The 12,178-nt window shown below is 43.6% G+C and overlaps 1 protein-coding gene across 3 annotated transcripts in view; it reads right to left on the bottom strand.

Moving 5' to 3' along the window:
- cfap74 (cilia and flagella associated protein 74) overlaps nucleotides 1-10,467 on the bottom strand; it is a 121,928-nt gene extending 111,461 nt beyond the window's left edge. For 2 of the 3 annotated variants that reach the window (XM_078425110.1, XM_078425112.1), the window contains exons 1-2: nucleotides 10,302-10,467; nucleotides 7,699-7,796 (exon numbers count right to left, since the gene is read on the bottom strand). In XM_078425110.1, coding sequence (XP_078281236.1) covers nucleotides 7,699-7,777 — 79 coding nt within the window. In that variant the 5' untranslated portion in view covers nucleotides 7,778-7,796; nucleotides 10,302-10,467. Of the gene's footprint in view, nucleotides 1-7,698; nucleotides 7,797-8,155; nucleotides 8,386-10,301 lie in introns of those variants that run through there. The other variant, XM_078425111.1, reaches the window with a different exon arrangement.
- Between the last annotated feature and the right edge of the window lie 1,711 nt (nucleotides 10,468-12,178).

Below are 12,178 nucleotides of genomic sequence, written 5' to 3'. Positions count from 1 at the left end.
TTTGTATATTTGGTAAAGATTCAAAATTTTGTGATAAATGTCCAAATTAAAATATATGTAGATGAAGCAGTTTGAAAATATACATCACTCCTTACAATTTGACATTTACATTTCCAATTTAAATTTATTATGTTTTTCCTAATTTTTTATGTTTTCTATAATACATTTGTAAATGTCCCCTATGAATATGGTCACTTGATTACAACAAATAAATCAGTTATAAATATACTTCTTCAGTCATTAGCTGTTAATAGTTATGTAATAAAATGACATTTTGTAACAAAAAGTCAAAGCAGTTATGAAAGCAGGTCATATTTACTGCAAAAAGCAGTAACTACAGTTAAACAACTATGGCAACAGATCAAGGCTGTGCACTGCTGTCAGTTATGATTACTGTATTTAGTACCAGCTAATAGTGGGTCTACATTCTTTCAAAACCAATTCTGTCACTTATCTCAGAAAGGGATGGGTAAGAAATTAAAGAGAGATACAAGTTAAAAGTGAGAGTGGGAGGATTTGGAAGAAGCTATAGTTTCTGGGTGGAATGGGAAAGTAAAGCAACAGTAACAAACCAACCTCCTTTGAACTTGTGGATGATGATCACCATGTTTCAAGAGTCATCCTTGTACTTATTAATGACCCAGCAAACATGAGCTTGATTGACTCTTACCACCCTCCTCTATGTCTATCTTCCACTGGACAACTTAGTGGGACTACCTGCACTAGGCCACGTCCATTCCATTCTACTTATTGGGAGGCCATAGTACCACATTGAGTATGAAGAAGGGTCCCGACTCAAAAGTTGTATGTCCCTGTTCTCTAAAGATGCTGCCTGACCCATTGAGTTCCTCTGAGTATTGAGTTTTTGCTCAGGATTCCAGCACCTGCAGTTTCTTGAGTCTCCATTTCATTGCTCCACTGCAAAATCTCCTCAAGGTTATGCCTACTTAGTAGATGTTCTCTTCCTCTCTCTGATGGAAGTTCTGTGAGACTCTCCCTCCCTGCTCCCCCTCTGTGATTCCACCTACTCTCCTGCTCTTAACCCATATTCTGACCCAGACTTGCTACAATACCCACGGGTCTTTCCACGACACTTGTCTTCGAGACTGAGGAAAGGTTCTGACCCGAAATGCTGTCTGTCTATTCCCTCCACAGACGCTACCTGACCAGTTGAGTTCCCCTAACAGTTTGTTTATTGAGCCCCACATTGACCTATTTGGTTTGCCACCACAATACTAGGAAGGCATGATTTAAGTTATGGAAGGTATTGTGGGGCGGGGGAGGGGGGGGGGGGATCTATAGGTGGAGGTGGTTTCCGTTAAGATGGCGAGGGGAGAAATAGCTAGGTTGACAGAGAGGAGCAAAGAGGAATGATGCGGCCACCCTATACAGAGCGGATGAGCGATTAAAAATAGTAGAAAGAAGGAATGGGGAAATAGAGTATTCCCTTTATCTTTACGATCATGATTATAAAGGTTTCTCTAAAAGTACCATTATCCTGATCAGAAAATCAAACAATAATATTTACCAATTTGATGGAAGAAGCTCAGTGCTGAATTGGGGGCTGTTCAACTTTGCCCAACATTCGGTAAAAATCGCTTCCAATGTTTTGTATTTCACTTCAGCCTGGCCAGGAATTTAAAAACTCGGAGGTTCTGCAAGGTGCTGGTTCCGCTACACTTAATGATTTGGAGGAGGGGGTTGAAGGCTTTGTGGCAAAGTTTGCGGATGATACGAAAATAGGTGGAGGGGCAGGTAGTGTAGTGAAAACAGGGACTCTGCAGACGCTGCAGAAGGACTTGGACAAGTTGAAGTGCTCAGCCACCGGGAGATCAGGTTGGTTAAGGAGGACTGAGAGAAGGTATTAAGCGAAACATCTGTCGGCACTAGGCCTGTACTCACTGGAGTTTAGAAGAATGAGGGGGGACATCATTGAAACAAACAGAATAGTGAAAGGCTTGGATATAATGGATGTGGAGTGGATGTTTCCACTAGTGGTAGAGTCTAGGACTAGAGGTCATAGCCTCAGAATTAACAGACATTCTTTTAGGAAGGAGATGAGGAGAAATTACTTTAGTCAGAGGGTGGTGAATCTGTGGAATTCTTTGCCACAGAAGGCTGTGGAGGCCAAGTCAGTGGATATTTTTAAGGCAGAGATACAGTGCCCTTCATAATGTTTGGAACAAGGACCCATCACTTATTTATTTGCCTCTGTACTCCACAATTTGAGATTTGTAATAGAAAAAAATCACATGTGGTTAAAGTGCACATTGTCAGCTTTATTAAAGGGTATTTTTATGCATTTTGGTGCACCATGTAGAAATTACAGCTTTGTTTATACATTGTCCCCCCCATTTCAGGGGACCATAATGTTTGGGACACATGGCTTTACAGGCGTTTGTAATTGCTCAGTTGACTTCTTAATGCAGGTACTGTAGATAGATTCTTGATTAGTACGCATGTCAGAGGTTATGGGGAGAAGGCAGGAGAATGGCGTGAGGAGGGAGAGATAGATCAGCCATGATTGAATGATGGAGTAGACTTGATGGGCCGAATGGCCTAATTCCTATTCCTTATGACCTTATGAGGACAAAGGTAAAGTCAACGTCTGGGGTCTTCTTAAGTAATTATGTTGCCTAGAATATTTCTGCTGCAGGTAAGTTTAATTTTAAAATGTTTGGATTTAACTGTGACTATGTTGAAAGTAAAAGGGATGCATCCAATTAGGTAAAAAGAACAAAATGCTGAGGAACTCAGTGGGTCAGACAGCATCAGTGGAGGAGACAACGTTTTGGTTCAGGACCCTTCTTCGGACTGATCCAATTATATTTTCTTCTAGTTACATGGAAAGCAAAAACGTATTTAATTAATGTACTATTCGCCATTGCATAGTGTGAATATTTGGGGTGGCACAGTGGCGCAGCGGTAGAATTGCTGTCCAGGTTCGATCTGCGGGTGCTGTCTGTACGGAGTTTGTACGTTCTCCCTTTGACCTCAAGGGTTTCTCCGGGTGCTCCGGTTTCCTCCCACACTCCAAAGATGTACAGGTTTGTAGGTTAATTGGCTTCTTACATGGTCCCTAGTGTGTAGGATAGAGCTAGTGTGTGGGTGATTGCTGGTCAGTGCAGACTCGGTGGGCCAAAGGGCCTGTTTCCACACTAAACTAAACTAAAATAAAATATTCCCAGGTAGACACAAAATGTTGTAGTAACTCAGCGGGACAGGCAGCATCTCTGGAGAGAAGGAATGGGTGACGTTTCGGGTCGAGACCCTTCTTCAGACCCTGTGATGTGATACTGTTCTCCACAAGGCTTAAGTCCCTCAGCCACAGCGTTTTTCTGATAAACCTCTTCATTGCTATCTCTGAAGTCTGGACAGCTGTCCCAAAATGTGCTGCACTGAACTGCAAACAATAATTTGCTCTTTTTCAATGTGAGAAGGATGTGGTTTTAAAATTTTGATTCTTTCAACTTCAGAGAACAGCGAATGATGATGAAGGAAGTCAGAGACAGAGTGTGCTAGATTTTGGTTTTTGATGCTTTATAGTGTTTCCTTTTCTGTGACAATATCATTCATTATCAGGCAACAATCTTAACAGAGCCAGCATTCTCTGTAACTGTGTAATATGAATGCATCTTTTAGAACACAGGACTAAGTTACAACCCAAGAACTGATTTAGAATTCTAAGCGAAAGAATCACACAGTATACACTCAAGAAAAAGAATAAAAGATGAGATACAGTTATGCAACAGCAGATACAGATAAACAAATTATAATGACTGGCATCCCACACATCCCACATTTGACTTTAATTTGTTTCATTTTTTAGATTAATGTCATTTTCAATAAACAAAACTATAATGAGGTTACCAAATCTTCCATTGTTGAAATATTTATTAGGTATTCGTGGAAAGCTGCTGATTCTCAAGGCCAACGTGCCTGAACCACATGGGATAATACTTTCAATGACATTAATACATAGAGAGTGTTTGATATCCTGGAACGTGCTGCCAGAGGAGGAGGTGGTGGAATCGGATATTAAGAGGCATTTAGACAGATACTTAAACAGGCAATGCATGGATAGATATGGTCCTAATGCAAGCAAATGGGATTCGTGTAGAAGGTTTGCATGGACATGCGAGGTCAAAAAACTCACTTCCGTGCTCTAAATCTCTATGACTCTCTATTATCCACACCGGTAGCAACATACCTTGAACTAGTTAGAATTATATTATAGCTGCTACAAGGTGTTTTCTTGGGCATGTAAAGCAGTAAAGGCATAATTTGAATGTGTTACTGCCACATAACAACATAAAGTTTGCACATAAAACTCTAAGCATACACTTAGAGTTTTAAGCCAAAACATTATGACCACTGACAGGTAAAGTGAATAACATTGATTATCTTGTTACAATGGCACCTGTCAAGGGGTGGGATATATTAGGCAGCAAGTGAACAGTCCATTCTTGAAATTGATTTATTGGTTGCAGGAGAAATGTGCAGGAATAAAGACCTGAGCGACTTTGATAAGCGCCAAATTGTTACGGCCAGACGACTGGGTCGGAGCATCTCTAAAAGGCAAGGCTTGTGGGGTGCTCCCAGTCAGCAGTGGTGAGTGCCTGCCGACAGTGGTCCGAGGAGGGATAAACCACAAACCGGCGACAGGGTGTTGGGTGTCCAAGGCTCATCGATGCGCGAGGGCAACGAAGACTATCCCGTCTGGTCCGAACCGACAGAAGGTTTACTGTGGCACAGGTCACAGAGAATTATAATGGTGGTCACGCGAGGAATGTGTCACAATACGCAGTGCATCGCACCCTGCTGTCTACCACACAGAGGACCAACAGCATATTAGGCAGGTGCTCATAATGTTTTGGCTCATCAGTGTATATATAATCTTAAATGTTTTATCATGCTATCCAATCTTATTTCCACATTTTGTTGCAACATAGAAGGGATCCATTCAGTTCATTTAGTCTGTGCCTTCCCAAAGCAACCCATTCTGCCATTTATTTTCCTGTAACCTACTCTCTCACACTCTACTAATAGTCCCCTGATTTTCCCATCAGCTACCTGGGGGAATTTATAGTAACCAATTAACCTAATAACCAAGATATGGGAGGAACTTGAATACCCAGGAAAGCCATATAAATGGGGGGAATGTGCAATCTGCTTTCCTTCTTTTGGGTTAATTATTGCCACCTCCAGGATTTAACGATTACTTGCAGAGGAAGTTTAGCAAAGCCACCTTTAAGGAAAAGGTGAATGACTATTTAAATAGATGCACAGAAAATATGAATCTGAATTTAAATCTGAATAAAATTAACAATCAAGATGTGATGTGTAGGAAGGAACTGCAGATGCTGGTTTAAACCAAAGATAGACATAAAATGCTGGAATAACTCAGTGGAACAGGCAGCATCTCTGGAGAGAAGGTATGGGTGATGTTTCGGGTCAAGACACTTCTTCAGACCCTGTGATGTGATACTGTTGTAGGTGATGAAAATAAACATGAAAAGGTAAAGAAGCAATGGCTAACTTTGAATGAGTTGATGAATTAATACAAGTAATAAGCCCCTTTCAAGCAAAAGTTTGCCCACAGTAAAAATGGTTCAGCCATGCCTATCAAGAAAAGCTAAAGATGGCATTTGATCAAAGGCAAAGGCTAATAATATTGCTGAAACAAAGGAACAAACTGAAGGAATGGGAAAAGTTCATATCTCAGCTAAGGAAGAAAAGGCATTGTTAAAGAAAAGGAAAGTAAAATTTAGGAATAATCCAGCGGGAAACTTAAAAACAATCTGCACAAGCTTCCAAAGCTTTTCCAAGATAAATTATTAGCTGAAGATAATATCCATGCCTTACAGACTGAGGCAAATAAAGTATATTGGGGAATACGAGCATGGCAGGGAAATTATTCAAATATTTTACATTCATGAAAAGCAGATGCAAAAACTCATGGAGAACAACAGGTTAGGAGTAAATAAGGAGCTCAAAGAAATTAGCATTTGTGAAAAACTAGATTTGGCATAATTGCTGAGAGTGAAAACTGGTAAAACTCCAGGATCTAAACATCGATCTGAGGGTTTTGAAGAATGAAGTGTGGTGATAGTGGTGGGTGGGTGTGTTGGTTATCATCTTCATAAATTATATTCATCCTAGAATGGTTCACACAGATTGAAAGGTGACAAATGTAAATCTAATTTAAGGAAGGGCGGAGAGAGGAAATGAGGAACCAGAGATCATTTAGGCTGACTTCAGTAAGAGAGAAAATGCTGGAATCTATTATCAAGGATCCCCAAAGATGTGCTCTATGGGGAGGTAACCAATACATGGACGCCAGGAGTCAGACCAATGCTTCGCTACAAGGATACGATTCAAAGAGATATGACAAATTTTAACATTGGCACTGAAACTGGAAAGCAGCTGCTGTGGACTGGGGAAGGTGGAGAAAGGACCTCCAGGCAGGTATGAAGCACCACAACAGCATGCGGGATGATCCTGGATGCCACGAGCCAACGCCACAAAATGGTCAACGGCAACAGCAACACTCTCCTCCATCCAAGCGTCAGAGCCAACTTCACCTATGGAGTCTGTGGGAGGGTCTGCATGTCAAGGATAAGCCAAGTCAGCCCCTACAGGAAATGCAACCACAGATGAAACATTCCCCTTTCTAAGCAGGACAACGTTAAAGCTGCACCATCAACTCTCGCAGATGGACAGATGCCAACAATCCATTATCAAGGTAAGGTAACAAAGAATTTGGAAAACAAGCGAAGAATGGGCAGATTGGAACTATGAAAGAGAAATCATACTTGGCAAATTGGTTAGAATTTCTTGGAGTTGCAATTGGAAAAATAAGGGAAAACTGTTGATACGGTGGATTTTGACTTTCAGTTCTTCAAGAAGGTGCCATACAAGAGATTTTAAAAAAATAACAGTGCATGTTTTTGTACATAATCCACCTTTGTGCAATGAGGATTGGTTAATGGGCAGAGTAAAAAGGAGCCATTTTTTTCAGGGTTACGAGGCTGAAAACAAACAATGTTGTGTTCTCACCTGTTCAAAATCTTCATCAATGTTTTGGATGTGTGGATCAATAGTACCACGGGAAGCCATCAATTTGCCCCCAATAGCTATGAAGACATTCAAGAAGTAGCTGCTCATTCTAATGGGTGTTCATGTCAATGATGAATAACAGTTAGAACAGCCTACAGGAAATGCAACCAACTGTGATTTTAGAAACTAAAAATAGGTGCACGAGGAGGCCATTCGGCCCTTCGAGCCAGCACAGCCATTCATTGTGATCATGGCTGATCATCCACAATCAGTAACCCGTGCCTGCCTTCTCCCCATACCCCTTGATTACGCTAGCCCCAAGAGCTCTAAGATTCTCTCTTTTGAATGCATCCAGTGAATCGGCTTCCACTGCATCCTGAGGCAGAGAATTCCACAAATTCACAACTCTCTGTGTGAAAAGGTTTTTCCTCATCTGAGTTCTAAATGGCCTACATATCACCAATATGTTATTTTCTAAAACAAATTAAAATGACATCTGAAGGGTCCTGACACAAAACATCACCTATCCATGCCCTACAGAGATGATGTCTGATCCGCTGTGTTACTCCAACACTTTGTGTTTGTTTTATAAACCAGTATCTGCAGTTCCTTGTCTTTCTGGTTTAATGTTATTTTTACCTTGCTTAACCTCTTGCTCTGAATCCAACTTTGATTCTTCCTCTTCATTTTCATTCTGAAAATTGTGTTCTTCCTCCATATTGTCACTTATGAACAGTCTGCAAATAAATGTTTCCTCAATTTTAGAGTCAAAGAATCTTAGAGTCATCAATTTTACGTGATATTTCAAGAGCTAACAATGTTAATGGGCTTTTCCAAAATACATTAAAGGTGCATTAAAAAAATTTTTAAAATCCAATTTGTTCTTGCCTAACCTGTTGACAATTTCAAAACTATATTACCATACTGCTTCAATCGTTTCCAGAAAGAATACAAAAAAAACGTTTTAGAAACAATCCAAAGTTAACCCAACAGGTTAACAATACTTAAGTATTAAAATTGCATAGGTGGAGAGGAATGTTACTTTATATAAAGTACTCAACATGCAATTTATTTTTCACAGAAACATTTTTCATACCAGTTATGGGATTACACAGTGTTGACATTGTTGCAATGTAGTTGGTTGTGTGTTAGACGATAACATAATGGAATATTATGCTTAATGAAGTAGTGTTTTTTTATACTTTTTCCAGTTGGATTTTTGTAGTTCGCAGACCCATTGAAAATGTATAGGACGTTGCCCAAGAGATATTTTTTTAAATGGTTCCATGAACAACAGTGGTTTTGCTGTTAAAGGCCCAAATAATGCTGTTGTCTAAAATACTGATGCTAAAAACCATCAAAACCCTCCCTCATCCCCACTCCACTGTTTCATTGTATCTTTCATATCCCCTTCTACAGCTCTGCCTCAACTACCCTCCCTTCACCCTACATCCTGACAACCATGCTCCCACCATTCCCCCTCTAACATCCTGTGCCCTCTCTCTCAATCCCTCCCACATCCTTTATCCATTCACTAAAGGAGAACGGCAAAACACTCCCCTCCTCACATGTATTCACCGACACTAGCCAACTTTGTCATGTCACCCCCCCCCACCCCCCACATCTTTTAATCCAGCTATCTCACTCCTGCTTCAATCAATCTGAAGAAGAATCCTGACCCGAAATGTTACCTATCTATGTCCTCCAGAGATGCTGTTATTCCAGCACGTTGTGGGGTTTTTTAAACCAGGATCTGCAGCTTTAAATACTTCCAGTAATCTAGGTTCCACAGACCTTCTCACTAGACATTTCTGTGACTCGTCATTCTCTGTGGGAAGTTCCAAAGCATGTCAGTTCAAAATGACTTCCCAAATTTTGAAATGATGTCCCCTCGATCAAGATTCTCCCATTAGTGGAAACGTCTTGGTATCTAACCTGTCAACCTGCCATGTAGGTTTGATATGTCTCTAATTAGCTCACCCCTCAATCTGAAAAACTTCAAAGAATACCAGATCTAAATCTTCATGATAGGACAACCCTCTCATCTCAGGAATTAGCCCAGAGATTCACAGCGACAAGCATCTTAGAAATTGGCAATTCAGCCCATCACGTAGTCAGACAACCACCTTCCAGCGATTACCCCTTAGCCTTCAATGCCCAGGCAATTCAAAAACATCCAAATATCTCAAATGCTGTCACAACTCTGCTTTCACCACACTGTCAGCCTGTGTATTCCAACTACCACTCTTTGGGTGATAAAGGTCCCCAACATATCTCTCCCTTCCTCCCTCCTTCCCACACTCCCCCCCCTCCCCTCCCTCCCTCCACCTTCCTCTCCACTCTCCCTTCCTCCCTCTCGCCCTCTCTCCCACCCCTCTCTACCTCCCTCCACTCTCCTTCTCCCCTCTCCCTCTCTCTTCCTCTCCCCCTCTCCCCCCTCTCCCGCTGCCCCCATCACTCTAACCCTCCGTCTTCCCCTCTCCCTCCCTCTAGGCTCTGCCCCCCTCCTTTTCCATCCCTCTTGGTTCTCATCTCTCCCCCTCTCTCCCCAATCTCTCCTTCTCCCCCTTTCCCTCTCCCTCCTTCCCTCCCCTCTCCTTCTCTCCCCACCTCTTCTCTCTCCCTTCCTCCCTCCCCCACTCACTCCCTCTCCACCCTCTTAGCTCCCCCCCCTTCTCCCTCCCTCTTGGTTCTCCTCTCTTTCCCAATCCCCTTTTCCCCCTCCCTCCCTCCCTCTCCCTCTCCCCCTCCATCCATCCCTCTCTCTATCCCTCTCTCTCTCCCTCCCTCCCTCTCTCCCTCCCTTCCCTCTCCCCCTCTCCCCCTCCCTTTCCCTCCTCCCTCTCCCTCCTCCCCCCCTCTCTCCCCCTCTCCCTCCCCCTTTCCCCCTCTCCCCCCCTCTTTCCCCCTCTCCCCCCCTCCCTCCTCCCTCTCCCTCCCTTTCCCCCTCTCCCTCCCTTTCCCCCTCTCCCTCCCTTTCCCCCTCTCCCTCCCTCTCTCTATCCCTCTCCCTCTCCCTCCCCCTCTCCCTCCCCCCTCTCTCCCCCTTTCCCTCCCTCCCTCTCCCTCCCCCTCTCTCCCTCTCCCTCCCCCCTCTCTCCCTCCCCCCTCTCCCTCCCCCTCTCTCCCTCCCCCTCTTCCCCTACCTCCTCCCCTCCCTCCTCTCCCTCTCTCCCTCCTCCCCTCCCTCCTCTCCCTCCCTCCCTCCCTCCTCTCTCCCTCCCCCCGCTCCCTCTACTCACCGCTGTCCGCGATCGCCGATCCCCGCGTGCCCCGTTGCCACGGCGACGCCGCTGCTCAGCCAGGGCGACGGTTACAACAACAACCCGCGCCGCCGCCGCTGCAGCAACAAGCTGCATTCAGATGGCGTCCGCTCCAACACAAATCCTACGACGTCAGCCGTGCGCAGCAAGATCCCACCCAGCAATGCTGTCGGCCGAGGCCTGGAGCAGGCTCAGCACCAAGGGGAGATCCCTCGCCCTCCAGCAGCGCCATGGCAGCTCCCTCTCCCGCCTCTGAGTGAGTGAATGCCTGGGAGAGATTGTCTTGAAGTTCCTGACCTTGCCTCAACTTCCTTCACCTAAACTCTCCTGCTTCTCCCCTCAGCAACAGCCCAGGACTCAGGGGAACATTATTGCTCTGCTCTCTGAGTTGGTGCTTGAGATACTGCCCAGGTCTTGGTTCATTCTAAACACTGGCCAGAGATATGGCAGGTATTGGGCTAAACCCCTTCTTACAACCAACAATATGGCAAAAGAACAGCCCTTCAGCCCACAATGTCTGTGCCAAACATAATGCCATGATACCCAAAACATAACCTATTCTTTTTCTCCAGTGATGCTGTCTGATCCACTGAGTTACTCCAGCTTTTTATGTCTATAATAATGCCAAGATGATCTTCCCTGCCTGCACGTGATCTGTATCCCTCCATTTACGGCATATCCATATGCCTGTCTAAAAACCTTTTACGTTGGTGGCATAGTGGTACAGTTGCTGCCTTACAGCACCAGAGACCCGGGGTCGATCCTGACTACAGGTGCTGTCTGTACAGAGTTTGTACGTTCTCCCTGTGACCATGTGAGTTTTCCCCAGGTTCTCTAGTGGATGAATTGTTTTTGGTAAATTTCCCCTCGTGTGTAAGATGCCGAAACTGGGATAACATAGAACTGGTGTGCAGCTCATCGATGGCTGGTGTGGACTCAGTGGGCCGAAGCACCTGTTTCCATGATGTATTTCTAAAACTTAAAAACTAATAACTGTCATCCATTTCCCCAGAGGATTACTTGCACTTATGGGTTTTAAGAGGGTGGATGAGGTAGGTTGTTGAAAGTGATCCGGCATGTTACCAAATACACTAACAAATCAGGGATCACTGCTGCTTGGTATGCTGTGAGTGTTAAGGCCTTAATCTTCAAACATCATTTCCCTCCGTGGGCCAAAGGCTTTGGTGATAGACTGAAGGCACTGATGAATTTCGTCATTGTGCCTTCACTCAACGGTGGCCTACAAGCTATTGGTAGTGGTCCCTGGTTTGCAGTGCATCATTGTGAAACATTATTGTGGGATGCCAGTGTTGTGCAAGGTTGCTCGAGGACTTATGTTTCCAAAACTGTTTACTGATTTGCACACTTTCCCAGCACCAAACTGGCATTATTGACCTGGAATAAGATCTCACATATCCAGCATCAACAGTACTTTGTGATTGGAAAAGTGAAATAGGCACAAAGAAAATTTGGTTCCTTAAGGATGTCAGCTGTGTCCTGTATGATGAGATTCAGTTGTCATAAATTGAACAAAATTGTTTAATGACAAACAAAATTAATTATTCTTCAGCATCTCACCAAATGACTAATCTTTGTTTGTGATCTCAGCTGGTTAGTGTGGGCAGGGCTCTCTCGTATACATAGCATCACAATGGACTCTGGGTGTCAAAGCAAGTAGTTTCACAATAGACAAGCCTCCAGAACGCTATTTGAACCCCGGGTAAGAATAGATACCACAAGACAAGTTTTCCATTTATCTCTGAGGAGTTTGGTGCATTAATGAAAGTAGTTGTATGTATATGTAAAATGAAAGTACAAAGAAATTCAGTCTAAAGAAGGGTCTCGACCCAATACGT

The sequence above is a fragment of the Rhinoraja longicauda genome, chromosome 30 (assembly GCF_053455715.1).
Source record: "Rhinoraja longicauda isolate Sanriku21f chromosome 30, sRhiLon1.1, whole genome shotgun sequence".
In the NCBI taxonomy this organism is placed as follows: domain Eukaryota; kingdom Metazoa; phylum Chordata; class Chondrichthyes; order Rajiformes; family Arhynchobatidae; genus Rhinoraja; species Rhinoraja longicauda.
Note: the sequence above shows the minus strand (reverse complement) of the source record. Positions and strands in the feature narration are given on the sequence as shown.